The sequence below is a fragment of the Leptonotus elevatus genome, chromosome 1 (genome assembly GCF_054856555.1).
Source record: "Leptonotus elevatus isolate MCC_2025b chromosome 1, RoL_Lele_1.0, whole genome shotgun sequence".
In the NCBI taxonomy this organism is placed as follows: Eukaryota; Metazoa; Chordata; class Actinopteri; order Syngnathiformes; family Syngnathidae; genus Leptonotus; species Leptonotus elevatus.
Genome location: NC_141239.1, coordinates 54,445,829 through 54,463,719, shown reverse-complemented (window position 1 = coordinate 54,463,719; position 17,891 = coordinate 54,445,829). Strand labels below are relative to the sequence as shown.

At 38.5% G+C, this 17,891-nt stretch overlaps 2 protein-coding genes and 1 pseudogene across 2 annotated transcripts in view; 1 reads left to right on the top strand and 2 right to left on the bottom strand.

Annotated features, from left to right (window-relative positions):
• rrn3 (RRN3 homolog, RNA polymerase I transcription factor) overlaps positions 1–11,465 on the bottom strand; it is a 13,875-nt gene extending 2,410 nt beyond the window's left edge. The window contains exons 1-10 of the mRNA XM_086081274.1: positions 11,373–11,465; positions 4,824–4,983; positions 4,642–4,698; positions 4,469–4,558; positions 4,226–4,355; positions 4,005–4,064; positions 3,411–3,474; positions 3,220–3,289; positions 2,246–2,344; positions 1,208–1,303 (exon numbers count right to left, since the gene is read on the bottom strand). Coding sequence (XP_085937400.1) covers positions 1,208–1,303; positions 2,246–2,344; positions 3,220–3,289; positions 3,411–3,474; positions 4,005–4,064; positions 4,226–4,355; positions 4,469–4,558; positions 4,642–4,698; positions 4,824–4,919 — 762 coding nt within the window. The 5' untranslated portion in view covers positions 4,920–4,983; positions 11,373–11,465. The remainder of the gene's footprint in view (positions 1–1,207; positions 1,304–2,245; positions 2,345–3,219; positions 3,290–3,410; positions 3,475–4,004; positions 4,065–4,225; positions 4,356–4,468; positions 4,559–4,641; positions 4,699–4,823; positions 4,984–11,372) is intronic.
• LOC147184662 (uncharacterized) lies at positions 7,016–8,129 on the top strand (annotated as a pseudogene).
• A 503-nt stretch (positions 11,466–11,968) lies between the features above and the next one.
• On the bottom strand, positions 11,969–14,377 carry LOC147184660 (transmembrane protein 238). Its single transcript, XM_086081288.1, has 2 exons — positions 13,790–14,377; positions 11,969–12,088 (listed from the first exon to the last, which is right to left on the bottom strand). The coding sequence occupies exon 1, from the start codon at positions 14,343–14,345 to the stop codon at positions 13,803–13,805; it is 543 nt and encodes a 180-aa protein (XP_085937414.1). The 5' UTR covers positions 14,346–14,377; the 3' UTR covers positions 11,969–12,088; positions 13,790–13,802.
• Positions 14,378–17,891: the final 3,514 nt, after the last annotated feature.

Sequence of the window (17,891 nt, the reverse complement as noted above, 5' to 3'; positions counted from 1 at the left end):
CTCCCAGCAGCCATTTTCACTGAAGCAACCGCCTTCGCTCCCGGCTGTTTTACTGGATATTGACTAATTTTACAAGGTGCACAGAATATTCTGTTCTGTTGCTATAAAAATATGGAATCTACCAAAATAAAGATTAGAGTCTCTTCTGTCATCAGGAAAAAAAGTATATTTGTATCTGTTGTGAAAGTGAGTAAAATAATTTGATCGATTTAAAACGGACTAAAGTAAAGACGACTTCATATTTACTTTAAATTCTTTAAATTTATGAAGCCTGTGACCCATTGACATCCGCAAACTTTCATTATCGTGCCGCATGAGGAAGGATCTCCCAATCATTTTAATTATGGCTTCCAGGGTTCTACTTTAGCAATGGTTAGCTAATCAAGTCACTGTGTCGGGCCACTCAAAATTCACTCACCAGGTCAGTACAAATTTCTTACAGTACATAAATATGTTGAAAGCATCACTGTTTGTTTTATCCACTTTAAGGGATAAATAATCTTTAATCTTTTTGACATGCTTTTTTTAAGTGTCAGGTTAAAGCTTAAACAAGATATAAAGACCTGAAAATGTCAAATGTTATTTATTCAGTTAGATTTGATTCTGCAAAAACAAACAAAAGCACACACAAAAATAACTACAGAGAAGTAATATTTTCATGTATGAATATAGTGGGCCAGTGCCAGTTTTGGCAGGACCCAAAAAGCTTACCGTAGGACCCTGGCATCTTTCTTTTCAATTCCCAGACAAAATATCTTTGTATTCTTCAGAGTTTATTTAGTTCCCCGTGTCTACTTCATGAGTTCATAAAACTGCCTATCAAAAGGTTTATGTCAAAGAACGTGGTTCTCACTGTTCCAATACTTTTGCAGGACAGTGTGATTTGCGATAGATATAGGCTCCAGAAGTGCTTTTCACATGAAAGTGCAGGTGTTATAAAGAAGAACCAGAAATCACCAAAAGTAAAGCTATTAGTTCAGTGGTCAGTGCCACTTTACTATATTTGCTTCTGTATCCTTAGCATAATATAATGGCAAATTGTATCATATCTTAATAATGAATAGTACCTAGTGAGGATTAGCAGTAAGAAAAAAATAATAATAATAAAAAACGGATGAGTGGATGGATGATATTGCATATCAGCATTAGGTATTTTAATGATTCTATGTAATACATGATGACTATGATGGGTGAATCTGTTACGTACCATTTCAAAGAGGGCCTCTTCAGTGGAGTCGCCTGCCTGCTGGCTTTGTAATATATTCTCTTCTGCCTCTTCGATATCTGAGCGGGATGCACTCACCTACAGTAAAACAGGTGATAATTATTGTGTGTGTTTGTGTGTTACAGTTCCCGTACAACTGTGACATCTTTGGACATAAACATTCTGGGGCCTCAGACCACATTAGCTACCCTTTCATTCTGCTAATGAGATATAATAATGAGCTGTATCAAAATTTATATCTTCACAAATAAATCACTGTGTTGCATTTTAATATTGTTCAAGGTTTTAAGTGAAGGTTCTATATGGTGTGCCAAATGATTTGTTGTAGAAGTGAGACTGAATGCCTTCAACTTTTAAATTGCCAAACCACGTTGAGGACACAGGCTGATTTTGGGCCTTAAGATCCAAAATAGTGGGTGCTAAATTGGGTGTTTGCAGGATAGTAAAGTAAAGCTATTAGTTCAGTGGTCAGTGCCACTTTACTATATTTGCTTCTGTATCCTTAGCATAATATAATGGCAAATTGTATCATATCTTAATAATGAATAATACCTAGTGAGGATTAGCAGTAAAAAATAAAAAAATAAAAAACGGATGAGTGGATGGATGATATTACACTCTAATACAGCAGTGCCCAATTGTTATTGTTTCAAATGAAGATATATATTGACGAGCCAGCAGGGGAAACAAAACAAATTAATTATGCTGAATACAGTTGATGTGAGTTGTGAGAGAACTTTGCATTTTTTTCCAGTTGGTCACATCTTGTGTTCCGTAGCATAGCAGTGTTAAGATGCAGTAGCTAGGCTCCACAAATTAAGCATTTCTCTTCACACTAGTGCATCCGAGTAGTTTCCAGCAATGACTTGAGGCATTCTGCTTTTTGTAGAAGTTGACCAACCCAAATTAAGGCAGAGTGACAAGTGCAGCTGGGACAAACTGGGTAGGTAGAGTTACGGTAGGTGGAAAAGGGGCTTCACACCTACAGAAAATAACAACTTAAGGAGCAGAAGCACTTACATCCAGTTTAAGCATCTGCCCAATGATGATCTCCAGTACGTCTCGTCGAATGTTTGGTATGTACACAGTCACTGTCAGGAGGTTGTGGACGTAGCACTCCTGCAGAGAGAAACAAACATTTCGTATGGACTGGGGCTCTGGAACCAAACATTAGCTGTTTGACAGATGCTAGTTTGCTTCCTGACTACTGCTGAGGTGCACAGCACATACTGTAAATGTACACTGTGATCTTTACGCTACCAAACAAAATAAGAAGAATATTGTAGTAGGCCCGACAAATATAGATTTTTCTATGCTGATATTTGACAGAATGAAATTCTAAATAACTGATCAATCAGCTGATTAATTTTAAAAAATATCTGCGTATAAGATGTACAGATATAAATCGGATGTGTTTCATTCTCGGTGAGTAGTGTAGTAGTAATTTGTAACGTTAGAAATTAAATAAAATGTTAGAATGAAAGTATGCCTTTTTTGACAACCCTAAATCTTGCCTAGGCACTACTAAATGTTTAACAAAGTTAACATTTTTCGTTTTAAATTAACTACCATGTAATACTCTCCCTCGATTTGGGATCATAGTTTTTTGGGGGGGAAATGTGTATTATTCACAGAATTGTACGGTAATGAATAATAACTGCTTAACCCCTTAACAACAATACAGATATGAATCACAAGCACTAAATTTGACTGTTCTTATCCTTTTGCATTTAACTTTAAAACACACAGAATTTTTTTTGCAAAAATCAGTTTGTTTGTTTATTTATTTATTATTATTATTTTATTTTTTAGAGCAATAGATGTTTGAATGTAATTATCTTTGTCTTATGTTGTAATGTGTTAATGTGTGTATAAAGACAAAGCGAAACCGCCTGAAAAAAATGGCAGACTTTTTACCTATTTTAAACGAGCTAAATTGGCAAGCCGATAATTCTGTCAGACCACAATATGTAGTGTATTTTTCATTCACTTACCAGTGTTCTGGAGGACTTTTGAACAAAAGGAAAGCTGTCTTGCAAAATGGGCACCAGAAAGTGGCTTGTGCTGAAAAGAAATAGCAGACTATGAAGCACTTTACAGAGCTAAACTGCTCTACGCTTTCAACTTGACAACATTCTCAAACCTGAATGAATTACACACAGGCAAACGAGTGTAAATGACTTACGATGGGACAAATCTGGTGATGACCTGCAAGGCCTGATGGCACTGGTTGAAATTTCTGGAGAAATCTAAAAAATAAAAAATAAAAGTCATTGTACAGCAGTTAATTCAGTCGGGGGGGGTGGTCTAAAGCCAAAACGTGTAAATTATTTTGACTTTGAATAGCGCGTCTACATGTACAGTATAGAACAAACATCAAATATTTTCCAAATGTCAAACTTTCAAACACAGATTCTAGCATTCACACTGGAGATTCTTATTCTATTATAAAACCAAAACAATGTTCTTTCCAAACATTCTTGTTCTCACTATGAGTCTGAACAGCAAAAAAAAAAAGTTAAAACAAAAATAAAAGTAATAGATGCATTAATTATTAGAAAATCCTGTCCGGAAGCTGTGGCCTCTCAAATTGCATAATGCATATTAGAGATATCAGTGCCAGATGCTCTGGCCTCTTAAATCTGATTATCAGGGCACTGTCAACGCGCACACTACTACTCACACATTCACCTACACAACGGGTTTTTGTTTAAATCATCATTTTATACAACACTAAATGTATACATTTCAATGGAATTAAGGAAGGATGGGCACATACTTTCCTCGTCATCATCTGAATCTGAGATATCGACTCCTGCTTCACAGATGGCTACTCTTTCTGGAACAAACAAACAAACACACACACACACACACACACACACACACACACACACACACACACACACACACACACACACACACACACACACACACACACACACACATTATTCCTGAAAACACACTCCTTATATTGTGACATGGAAGAAAACTGTAACCTACTGGGCGTAAAGTGGGACACAACCATTTTGAGACATGCACACAGGAAGACAGTTTGTGCCGACACAAGGTTACTGAGGAAAGCCATGTACTCCTCAACCACTGCTTGGCTCCGACCCACCCAAGGAAGCCTCTGCAAAATCCACACAAACAGGACCAGTTACAACACACAAGCACAGACGTTTTATTGTTTAATCCGATATTAAGTCAATGACAATTAAATAAATGCAGTTGCACTATACTGACTAGGATAGTATAGATGAGTTGTTCATGGTCTTTGGTGAGCTGAGCGATACAATTTCGAAATTCTTGTAGCCATGTAATAATCTGTGCATCCTATGAGGACAGAGCACATAAAACAAATCACTGACAAGTTGCCATCACAGCAATGCTTCCAGTGCTTCTTGAATACGCTTTACCTTTATCTCAGGGTCAGACAGCTGATGCTTCAGCAGTTCATAGTCACTCAATTCTCCCTTCACACAACAAAAACAAAATGGATTCAGACCGATAGAATCAGAAATACAAGTAAATATTGACATTTCAAAAGCGCGTTTAATAGTTTCCGAACCCGCTAAGAAAACTTGAGATTACCACTCACCTGTTTATACTTGGCCAAAGTTTCCACAACACTTCCACCAAATCTGACCGTCTTTAAAGGAGGAGTGTTCAGAAAATCCCGATCTTCTATCTCCATGCTTTCACGATACACGAGCACTTGTTATTGCAGGGTTAGCTTCTCGAATGAAGTTTTACGACAGCTGGAGGAAATCATGGCATGGTTTCGTGAATAAATTTAAAATAAATGTCAGTTAGTCTGTGATTAACAATATTCATTGCTAATGGGAAATAATATACTACGTTTCGATGGTAAACGTCTTTCATGAAAGCAAACAACCACATGCGCAGATCCGCTTTAGCCCGAGGAAGCCTCTTCTTCTTCTAATACTTTTAGCGTTTCATAAGCGTAAATGCTGCTCATTTGGGTCATCTAGTGGTTGATAAAGAAAACTGGTTGTTTGATCGTTTGAATGTACTGTAAATATAATTTGGAAATCGGATGATTTAGTTTAAATGTGGATTTTTAAATTTACACCTAAATTAAATTTGTCATTGATTTGATATGATTTTAATTACAGGTTTACAACTACTGCTGTAGATGTGAAGTCTTACTTTCTTGACCCTTTCTACTAGTATTTAACATGTACATACTTTCACGTTCACTTCATTCCTTCATACATTTCTTTCAGCATTCAAACAGAAACAGCACTTCAACAAAAAAAAAACAGCATGTTCAAATCCCTTGTCTTCTTTAAACTTTGGGATACAGTACTGTAACCTATGTGGCTATGTGGATGGTGGCATGCAGCATTAAAACAGAGGGCACACAATAACAAATGTATTAGTGATATTTTATTTATGAAATAACACATTTTAATTCGTTTTTTTATAATGATCTTAAACTTCAGTCCAGTCCAAGGCGGTGGGAAGTGTTTTATTTATTTCTGGTCAAACCAAAATGCACACATTTGGTTAGAAGAGGCTACGTACAGTGGCCCCTTTTGTGCAAGGTGGCATTACACCCCCCACTCCCTGGGCGATTGAATTGACTTGCTGTTTAGTTTCCACTTTGATCAAGGAATGATTCTTATTTCTTGGGCCTGGGTTTAAAAAAAATCAAATAATCAATATCGAATCAATTTCCCTTTTCTAGCCTGATATTGATTCATAAACCCATGAATCATTTATTTTGATATCTCTTTTTCCCATAAATTCACAAGAAAATAGAAATTTAAAAAACTTTTTTTTTTTAAATAGATTTCTTGAAATTTTCTGTTCATATTAATTTAAGGGGCATAAGCCAGTGTTTTCTTGTGCCGGTCCCAAGCCCGGATAAATAGGGTTGTGTCAGCAAGGGCATCCGACGTAAAAACTTTGGCCAATCAAATATATGACTTCCATACCGGATCGGTCAACGACCGCCATCGGTGCTGTTGACCTACAGGGTGCCGGTGGAAACTGGACTACTGTTGGTCGAAGAAGGAGAGGAGGAAGGTGTGTTCGTTGGAAGAAATAGAAGAGGAACACCAAGAGTCTAGGCCTGAGAGTTGGGACTTTGACTGTTGGAACTATGACAGGAAAAGGTAGAGAGCTGGTTGACATGATGCAGAGGAGGAAGGTGGGCATACTGTGTGTTCAGGAGACCAGGTGGAAAGGCAGCCAAGCTGGAAGTTTCGGAGCACGGTTCAAGTTGTTCTATCATGGTGTAGATAGGAAGAGAAATGGAGTAGGAGTTATCGTGAAAGAGGAGTTTGTTAGGAACGTCCTAGAGGTAAAAAGAATGTCAGATAGAGTGATGAGCCTGAAGCTAGGAATCAAAGGTGTGATGATCAATGTTGTTAGTGGGTATGCGCCACAGGTAGGATGTGAGCTGGAGGAGAAGGAAAACTTTTGGTTGACCATGATGAAATGATGCAGAGCATCCCTAGAAGTAAGAGAGTTGTCATTGGTGCAGACTTCAATTGTGCAGGAAACAGAGGTGATGAGGAGGTGATGGGCAAGTTTGGTATCCAGGAGAGGAACGCAGAAGGACAGATGGTGGGTGACTTTGCAAAAGGAATGGAAATGGCTGTTGTGAATACTTTCTTCCAGAAGAGGCAGGAACATAGGGTGTCCTACAAGAGTGGAGGTAGGAGTACACAGGTAGACTACATCTTGTGTCGACGGTGTAATCTGAAGGAGATCAGCGACTGCAGAGTAGTGGTATGTGAGAGTGTAGCCAGACAGCATAGGATGGTAGTGTGTAGGATGACTCTGTCGGTGAGGAAGACAAAGACGGCAAAGGCAGAGTAGAGGACAGAATGGTGGAAACTAAAAAAGGAAGAGTGTTGTATGACTTTCAGGATGGAGTTGAGACAGGCTCTGGGTGGTCAGGAGGTGATCCAGATGACTGGACAACTACAGCAAATGTGATTAGGGAGACAGGTATGACAGTCCTTGGTGTGTCATCTGGAAGGAAAGGAGATAAGGATACTTGGTGGTGGAATGAGTAGGTGCAGAAATGGATCCAGAGAAAGCTGTTAGCTAAGAAGAAGTGGGACACTGAGAGGACTGAAGAAAATAGACAAGAGTACAGGGAAATGCAGCTGAAGGTGAAAGTAGAAGTGGCAAAGGCCAAACAAGGGGCTTACGATGACTTGCATGCGAGGTTGGACAGTAAGGAGGGAGAGACTGATCTATACAGGTTGGCAAGGCAAAGAGACAGAAATTGGAAGGGCGTGCAGCAGGTTAGGGTAATAAAGGATAGGGATGGAAGTGTGTTGACAGATGCCAGTAGTGTGATGGGAACATATAAAGAGCACTTTGAAGAGTTAATGAATGAGGAAGATGAAAGAGAACGAAGAGTAGAAGAGGTGACTGTTGTGGACCAGGAAGTAGCAAAGATTAGTATGAAGTGAGAAGGGCATTGAAGACGATGAAGTGTGGAAAGGCACTTGGTCCTGATGATATACCTGTGGAGGTATGGAAGTGTCAAGGAGAGGTAGCAGTAGAATTTCTGACTGGGTTGTTCAACAGGTGTGAGAAGATGCCTGAGGAATGGAGGAGAAGTGTGCTGGTGCCCATTTTTAAGACAAGGGAGACGTGCAAAGTTGTGGCAACTACAGAGGAATAAAGCTGATGAGCCACACAATGAAGCTATGGGAAAGAGTAGTTGAAGCTAGACTGAGGGCAGAGGTGAACATTTGTGAGCAGCAGTATGGTTTCATGCCAAACAAAGAGTGCCACAGATGCAGTATTTGCTTTGAGGATGTTGATAGAGAAGTACAGAGAAGGTCCGAAGGAGCTGCATTGTGTCTTTGTAGATCTGGAGAAAGCTTACGACAGGTTGCCCATAGAGGAACTGTGATTTTGTATGAGGAAGTCTGGAGTAGCAGAGAAGTATGTTCAAGTGGTGCAGGACATGTATTAGGACTGTAAGACAGTGGTGAGGTGTGCTGTCGGTGTGACGAAGGAGTTCAAAGTGGAAGTGGGACTACATCAAGGATCAGCTCTGAGCCCCTTCTTGTTCGCCATGGTAAAGGACAGGATGACAGACAAGGTTAGACAGGAATATCCATGGACTATGATGTTTGCAGATGACATTGTTATCTGTAGTGAGAGCAGGGAACAGATGGAGGAGAAGCTTGAGGTGTGGAGGTTTGCCCTGGAAAGGAGGGGAATGAAGGTTAGCCGTAGCATGCCGGAGTATCTGTATGTGAATGGGTAGGACCCAAGTGGAAAAGTGAGGTTACAGGGAGAAGAGACCAAGAAGGTGGAGGAGTTTAAGTATTTAGTGTCAACAGTCCAGAGCAATGCAGAGTGTGGAAAATAAGTGAAAAAGCATGTGCAGGCAGGCTGGAGCGGGTGGAGAAAAGTGTCAGGTGTGATGTGTGATAGAAGAGTTTCAGCTAAAATGAAAGGAAGGGTTTATAAAACTGTGGTGAGACCAGCAATGTTGTTTGGTGTGGAGACATTGTCACCGAGGAAAAGACAGGAGGCAGAGCTGGAGGTGGCAGAGATGAAGATGCTGAGGTTCTCTTTGGGAGTGACCAGGATGGATAGAATCAGGAATAAGTACATCAGAGGGATAGCACGTAAGAGGCCTTGGAGAAAAAGTCAGAGAAGTCAGACTGAGATGGTTTGGACATGTCCAGAGGAGAGATAGTGAGTATATTGGCAGAAGGGATGCTGAGTTTCCAAATGCCAGGCAGGAGGTCTCGAGGAAGACCAAAGAGGAGGTTTATGGATGTAGTTAAAGAGGACATGGAGGTCGTTGGTGTGAGAGCAGAGGATGCAGAGGACAGGGTGAGATGGAGGCAACTGATTCGCTGTGGCGACCCCTGAAGAGAAAAGCCAAAAGGAAAAGAAGAAGAAGACAAGATTTTTTTTTTTTTGCCAAAATGATCCAGAGCTCAGAATGAGCATGTTAGCCAATGCTGTTTCAGTCCAGAGAGAGGACTCAGTGTCTCAATTGATTGACCGCTCCTCATCTTGGAACAGCCTTTAGAGAGTGATGACTTGGGTCTTAAAATTCAAAGATGCACTTTTAAGCCTCTGGAAGACAAGGAAGAAAGTCAATGCACTGCTGTCACAATCAAACAAAGATGGAGAAAGGAGTACCTGCCACAACTTCAGGAGCACCAAAAATGGAACAGAATCAAACGCAATTTTGTTCCTGGAGACATTGTGCTTATTGTGTATGACTCTACACCCCTCAACACATGGATAAAGGGGAGAGTTGTCAAAGCTCTTCCAGATAATGAAGGACTTGTTCGACAAGTCGAGATCAAGACCAGGAAAAGCTATCTGGACAGGCCAGTCACAAAGATTTTTTCTGCTTCAGGAAGCTGAGGACACCTGATGGATGACTTGCTTTGACATGACTTTGACCTTGACATTTATGACAGACCACATTCTATCTAGGCTCCAAAAGTTAGCTAGAACCTCTGGCCTAGGGACACTAAGACACATGACGACACGTGGAAACCTCTTCATTCAAGGACATTCCAAAATAACTATTTTCATATTTGTAAAAAAATAAAAAGAAAAGAAAAAGAAAAAAGAAAAAAATATGCAAATTTTTTTTCATCTTGTTTGCGTGTATTCTATGTTGAATTGTTCCATGTAGCCGGTATGTAGAGGCCAGGGATATGTTGTCTTATATGCCACTAGGGGTCTGAGGTGTCTGTGTGTGGGCGGAGCTCTGTGTGTGGGTGTGTCACAAAGGTAGAGTGATTACTTAATCAATGTCACCTGTGTTCCTCAAAAGGTTTGTTTGATGGTACAGGGAGAGAGGAGGCAGGGTGCTGTTATTTTCTGTTGACCGCTCGATCAACCGCTAGATTTTACCTCTATATTGTCCTACTCTGCAAGTTTATATTCAGTAATTGTATATAGAAAGTATATATTATTGAAAGAGTCAAATAAACACCTACAAACTACAGTGAAGGCCTCAAGTTTCCATCTTGGAACCAGTGTGTCGGACGCAGCCCTGTCTTTCTATCTCAGTGACTGCATTTGGTTTGGATAGTCACAACACAATGTTTGTGTATCACTTAAGTGATTATAACACGTGTTACTTTCATGAATAAACTAAATCATTCTTACAGTATATTCATAGTTTCGTTGTTACTGTTATAAGACAAAAATGGCTGAGGGAGCTGACTGGATGACACAAGGAGCCGCGTTTACAAGCTCAGGTGAACAATCTAAAACTTACTTAACTTACTTAAGAAACAGACATAGACCAAAGTGACACGTGAAAAAATATGACAAGTTACCAAAATAGAACTAAAATCACACAAATCAAAACACAGATCAAAACATAACAGTTGCATCATTCAGCACTTCGGAAACCTGCTTGCATCTTAGGTTTATTATTGTGGTTGCCGTTTCCAGTTGCAATGTAGAAGTGCATCAGATTCGTAGTGAGAGCAGTTACTTGGAAGCAGCTCAATAGGGCAAACCCATTCCAAAGGTTACTCATTGATGTTTGTTATCACTCGGAGTGGGAACAAGGAAGCTGCTGCCAATTCGATATTTTCACTGCAGTATTCTATCCAGTACCTGTGTATCACCACCAGTGTATTTCAAGGATGGGAGTGTATAATTTGTCCAGTCTGTTGTCAGTTCTCATGCAAACAACTTGTAGTGATGCCTTGAGTGTTTGAGCAACTTGTACAGTGTAGCCATGACAGACTTGCAGGTTTCATTTCAGTAAAACACATTGTCACATGAACAGTGGACAGTAAAATCTGTTCTCTGCTTTTCACCCAACCAAAGGACACCTAGAAAGCTATGTGCTAAAAAGCAGCGCACCTTTTTTTAATAATTGCTTTTATTAGATAGATCTGGGGTGGCCAACTTAAATGCTGGAGGAGGCCACAATTTTTCATCAACACTACTGGGGGACCACATAATTCACACAATTCCTAAACAAATATATGACAAAAATGCTACTTTAAAATGGACAAAATAGTGCATATGTCTCTTTTTTTTATTGAACCAATGAACAGCATTTTAATGTATTCCATGTTTAATGCATATATAAAAGATCCAGCCTTCTATAATAAAGGCTTTGGACTAAGAAAAAACAAAACATATACAGTACCTGTATGCCTGTAAGATTTTCTCCCCAGTTGAAAAGGCCTTGTGCATAACAATTCCACACACACACACACACACAAAATAAAGACCCCATTTGTCAGTTACTTCCAAACCAAGCTTGCTTATCGTAAATTGTACAAAGGTCAGAATCAAATATCTAAAGATAAAGAGAAATGTTCGCCTGACCCTCCTTTTCGGTAGTGAAGCTTTGACCAAGAAAATGTAATATCAAATAAAGTTATATGATGATTTAATGGTATGAGATTACATGTGCAAATTTAATCTGTTAGTTAACTTTTACAAACTGACTTCATGTGTGCCAAAGCGGCCTGCAGCTTGTTTTCAGTCATTACTACTATAGTTGGTGTTGTGATGGGCATAATGTTTGCATATTTTACCTAATTCTGTAGATTGTGTAGAATGAATTGTTTTGTGAAGCAATTGAGGCAAAATTGAGTCCACTGTAGTACAGTACTTACAGTAAACTAATATTAACAACTACTACTAACTATACAATAACAGATGCACATTTTTATTAAACATGTAAATCATTCACCATCATTATGATTACAAATGCAAAACAATATCCATCAACCACATCTGCTTGCCAGTTTCTTGAATCAACATGGATATTGTAATAAAAAAATAAAAAAATAATAATGGAGTCAAGTTGAAGCATATGCAGACACTCCTCGGGTCAGCAATTAATTCACAGATTCTCTGCAAGTGAAACAAAAATAAAAAATATTGTGAGGGACTTGGAAAAGCCGTTTACACATGACTTTTGCACCAGAGTGTGTCTGATGACTATTGTAGGAAGTAGGTATCGGGTTTCTATTGTTTGAACTGGTGTGTTCTTTTAGTGGGTAAGGTTAATAATTAGCTAGTGATAATACTTAGTGGTTTGTGACTGAGAAACTACAAAGCATTTAGTTTTGCATTTGAGATCCTTTAAAATAGGGGGAAACTATACTCTGAAATATACTCTTGCAAGAAAAGGAAAAAATAAATGATTTGTAACAGATTGTAATACAGCCTTTACAATTATGTAATCTACTGTATTATTATTATTATTATTATTATTATTATTATTATTAATATTAATATTATTAAGACATTTAGAATGTAATACTTTGGTGTTGTCAAGAATCAATTAGTGATGCTGATGTATATAAACAAGAATGTTCCAGGAGCTTTCTTCACTTTATCGAGTGAGAGTAGCAACAAAGTTATTGGTGTTGTAAGCTCAAGACCAATCTTGGTCTCGAGACCACATTTTCAAGTTATTGGTCTTTTCTCGGACTCAACTCCTAAAAGTTTTGGTCATGTCTCTGTCTCTGACTGGCCGGACTCTGGATTTTCTACTGGTCGAGACCAGCATTGTTCTGCTGTTCATTGTTAAAAAAAATTACAAATTAAAAAAAAAAATTACAAATTTAAAAATTAAAAAATTTAAAATAACCTGTAACGGAATTTACTTTTTATTTTTTTCTGTATTTTAAAAATATCATTTCATTTACAAAAATAAACTGATTTTACATGTCAAATGTAAAATGAAATATGAAATCACTGTACCTGTATAAACACACAATATTTCTGTTATTTTTACAACAACAAAAACCTCCATTAGAAATACATATATTGATTGTTAAGATATGTTCACAAATACACAAATGTATTTAATGGGGGAAAAAAGTAAAGATTCAACTAAAAACCATAACAATTTTTTTTTTAACAGTTAACAATTAACAGTAAAAATTTGTAATTTTACCATAATTTCTTTGTGAAATTACTTCTTTTCTTTTTTTTTTTACAAAGTGAAAATAATTATAATTTCTCTAATGTCCTAGATGGTAGCATTCATTGATCTAATGAGATAAAGGGAAAGCTTGAGAGGGTGAACAATAGGGTTGCAATTTTAAACCCAATATCTAGTTTTTCAACAGTTATTGGCCCTGTTTTGAAAGATAAATCACATTATTTTTTGTCATATACTGTTATATTATATACAATCTTGTTAAAATTACAGTTATTACAATTATGAAGTAAAACATTTTTTTACAAGAAAGTAATTTTCTGTTATTTCACAGTATTTTTCTGGCGCCCCAGCTGCAGGAAAATTACCGTTTTTTATTAAGATTTTTTTTTTACAGTGTTGTCCTTCATTAATGTAATCATAAAGAGAAAGAGTGTTGGTTAAAAAGCAACAACAACAAAAAACACATTAAAAAACACAATAAATTATTGTGTCACTCGTCCCCCCCAACACAATGGCCGCCATCTTCGCAGTGTTGTGACTATATGACAATTTGGTGCAAGGGTCTATATATTGACATGATTTAATTAGCCTTATTTTTTTTATTTTTATATCTTATAGCCTCCTATGTGGAAATGTGTCGTTACCTGCAGCCTTGATCTCACCTGTGATCTTCCGTTATGTGGGTGAGGTCTCAGTTGCCGTGGCAGGCATCTCCGCATCATAGCACTCCACTGAAGAGACAGAAGTTCGTAAAGTTGGCTCATTTGGGGTCAGGGTTGCCATGGCAACGACCACCTGCTCCGAGAGCGGGCCCCCTGTCGAATTCGCAGTGGACCTCGGCGCGCCTCCATGCCGGCTGCCGCTGGGTGCCGCCGGGCCTCCGTTCCTGCGCAACGAATTCCTGATGCCGCTGGACACGCGGTTGGACAGCCGCCGGACCGCACCGCCGATGGCGCCTAAAGCGCCCTTGTCCTTCTTTGTTAGGCCCACGTCATCCTCAAGTTCCGCGGATAGCACCTCGATATTTCCCGAGTACCAAAACACCCACCACACGAGGCTGAGGAAGATGATTATGGCGCCGGCGTAGATGAGCAGGTCGTAGAAAAAAACGTTCACAAACACTCCAATGAGAAGGACGAGCAGTCCTAAGACGTCGAAGGCCACTGCCAACCAGAAACAACAAACACAGCGACCCAGACCCCGAAACGCTGGTTCCATGTCAGCGTCAGTGGGCCGTGCTCCGCAGGTGTCATGTGTCGATAGGCGGCTGTAAGGTGAGCTAGGTGAGAAGCATGGGGGCGAGGGCGGGGCTCAGTGGAGGAGGGCACGAAAGGACACCACCTGCAAGGTGTTCTATTTTTTAGTTCCTGCTATAAAACGTCAGTAACAGAGGTAAGCTTATTGCTTCCTCACGGGTCAAGCATGGTGACGAAGTACAAAAATAGGCTACTAGTATGGCCTATCTGTAACATAGCTATAGCCTACTACAATTTTTATTATTATTTTTTTTTACAGAGAGCATGAGTTAAGATAGGGCCTGATGATTGACGGTTGCAAAGGAATCAAATATGAATGAGCGAAGATAAAAGCGCAGCAAACTGCTCGAGCGCGAGTCTGCGTGGGAAGTGTCTGCGGGGCTCGTATGGAGGTAAATTTGGTGCAAAACTAACTTGTGCAAAAAATTTGTACCTGTAGAAAAAAGTCTAAATTTGTATCTGTAAAAGTCGTGATTTGTATCTGTAAAAAAAATGTGTGCCTGTAAAAAAAAAAATTGTGTCTGTAAAATAAATTTGTACCTGTAAAAAAAAAATGTGTATGTGTAAAACAAATTTGTATCTGTAAAAACAAATTTGTACCTGTAAAAGTCATGATTTGTATCTGTACAAAAAAAATTTGTACCTGTACAAAAAGTATAAATTTGTATCTGTAAAAGTTGCGATTTGTACCTGTAGAAATGACAACTTGTAGTCAAAGAAGTCGCCACTAGGAGTCACAAGTGGGTTTTCTGCTGCTGTTCTGTGACGTGAGTTTTGCCCCATTTGTTGCGGTACAAATGGAGCAAAACTAATTTGTACTTGTAGAGCGCCTGATTTGTACTTGTAAAGAAGGGGGCGGGCTCTGGTGTAATGAAGGGTTGTTTTGACCAATCAAGTGAGAAGGATTTGAGCGGATTGGAGCGCAACCTCATTGGTTTAGCGAACGACGGTGGCGGGACTCGCGGAAGGATACAAGCAGGACACATCGTCGCCAACCAACATACATATTAAGAATACTTCAGTCGACTGAAGTATTCTTCCTCAACATACATATTAAGAATACTGAAGTATTCTTCCTCAACATACATATTAAGAAGTATTCTTAATATGTATGTTGGTTGGCGACGATGTGTCCTGCTTGTATCCTTCCGCGAGTCCCGCCACCGTCGTTCGCTAAACCAATGAGGTTGCGCTCCAATCCGCTCAAATCCTTCTCACTTGATTGGTCAAAACAACCCTTCATTACACCAGAGCCCGCCCCCTTCTTTACAAGTACAAATCAGGCGCTCTACAAGTACAAATTAGTTTTGCTCCATTTGTACCGCAACAAATGGGGCAAAACTCACGTCACAGAACAGCAGCAGAAAACCCACTTGTGACTCCTAGTGGCGACTTCTTTGACTACAAGTTGTCATTTCTACAGGTACAAATCACAACTTTTACAGATACAAATTTATAGTTTTTGTACAGGTACAAATTTTTTTTTGTACAGATACAAATCATGACTTTTACAGGTACAAATTTGTTTTTACAGATACAAATTTGTTTTACACATACACATTTTTTTTTTACAGGTACAAATTTATTTTACAGACAAATTTTTTTTTTACAGGTACAAATTTATTTTACAGACACAAAAATTTTTTTTACAGGTACAAATTTATTTTACAGACACAAATTTGTTTTTTTACAGGTACACATTTCTTTTACAGACACAAATTTTTTTTTTACAGGCACACATTTTTTTTACAGATACAAATCACGACTTTTACAGATACAAATTTAGACTTTTTTCTACAGGTACACATTTTTTGCACAAGTTAGTTTTGCACCAAATTTACCTCCATAGCTCGGGTTGTAGCGGATAGCAGTTCTGGAAAGAATGGACATTCTGTTACCACTCGTGGGAATAAAGCGACTGAAGTGCATTGCATCAATGAAGTCCATTGTAAAATAATAACTTTATTCAATGGGGTGTGGGATCTAAGCAGTTAATTCATAATCTTTTCTTCCATATTATTGAACGCATGTGGTAATTGTAATCAAACCTGGGTTCTATTATTAAGCAACGGTATAATGTGGTTGTGAGATGCTCCCTGGACATTTCATTATGTGCACTTAAACACCTTAGCATCAGTTGGCAACAAGGTTATTTTAGTGAACGAAAACTAACAAAATAAAACAAAAATTAAAAAAAATATTTTCAAAATGCTATAAAAAAAAACTGAAGCTATATTAGAAGTTTACAAAACTGTAATTATAGCGAGAATGTCCTTCGTTTCCGTCTTTGGTAATTAGGCTAATTTAATATATACATGAGTGTTTGGGGTTGAACTTAAATGTGAGTTTAAGTAGGCTATTTTTTATTTTCGACATTAACCGGAAAAAGGACGTTTGAAAGTGTTGCACAGAGCGACATCATGCAGCAGTCAAATAGAAAATCACCTTCAGATGACGTCGCTCCTAGTCACAATTTTGCATTTTGCGAGTTTGAATTTTGGCTCCATATCTTGTTCACAATACACTTAAAAAAACAACTAATACTAAAACAAAAAAAACTAAACTAAGCATTAAAAAAAATAATAATCAAAACTAACAGAGCCACCAGCTGAAAACTAATGAAAATTAACCAAATTTAAAAACAACAAAACAAAATAAAAACTATAATGGAAATTCCAAAACTAGAGTCTAATAACCCTGGAACTTGGCAACATACTAACAAAATAATCACAATGAATGTTTATATTTTTATCATAAATTTAAGCATGCAAGTCTGGCAAAGATTTGTGTTTACAAATATTTTTTACTGCAGGAACCATGCTGGTCTAGCGGTAAGCAAGCAGTTTGATGTTTGACTCTCCGCACACTGGTGTGAGTTTGTAACTTTGCATGTTTTCCCATGGTTGCGAAGGTTTTCCCCGGAGACTCCAGCTTCCTCCAACATTACAAAAACAGAAGGTGGAGACAGTGAAAGCACAAAACAAAACCTCCAGGTTTCTGCTAGAACACGAAAAAGGCTACTAGGACAACTGAAATGTATTTTGGAGGCTGATCAAGGGCACTTTAAATGGTGGTCTGTGTTGACTCCCATTTAAGGCGAGTTTGAATGTGATTTGAACACAGCCACAGCCCAATTATGAGAGCGTGTGGGGACTGGGCAGTGAATACAGCATATTTACCTGCTCTTTTATCTCACAAAGGAGCAATGGTTCATCTTTCAGTTGGATAATGATAAGCTTTCAAAGGAGTGGCTTCAGGACAACCAAGAATGACCTTGAGTAGCCCAGCCAGAGCCTAGACTTGGTACCAAATTGTGCACAAACACTCCGTCTCTCAGCACATCTCCATCCTACTGCCATTGTAGGCCATATCCTGTAAGTGCACCTTTTTTTCTTTTTTTTTGCTACATAAAAAAAATAAAATCAATTCATTACTGGATGTGTGCAGAATTTTGATGGGAAAATTTTTTAACGTTTCACTTTGGAATATGGCTTTGATACAAACTGGG

Coding starts and splice junctions, on each gene's coding strand:
- LOC147184660 (XM_086081288.1), bottom strand. CDS start 14,345: ATGGAACCAGCGTTTCGGGGTCTGGGTCGCTGTGTTTGTTGTTTCTGG.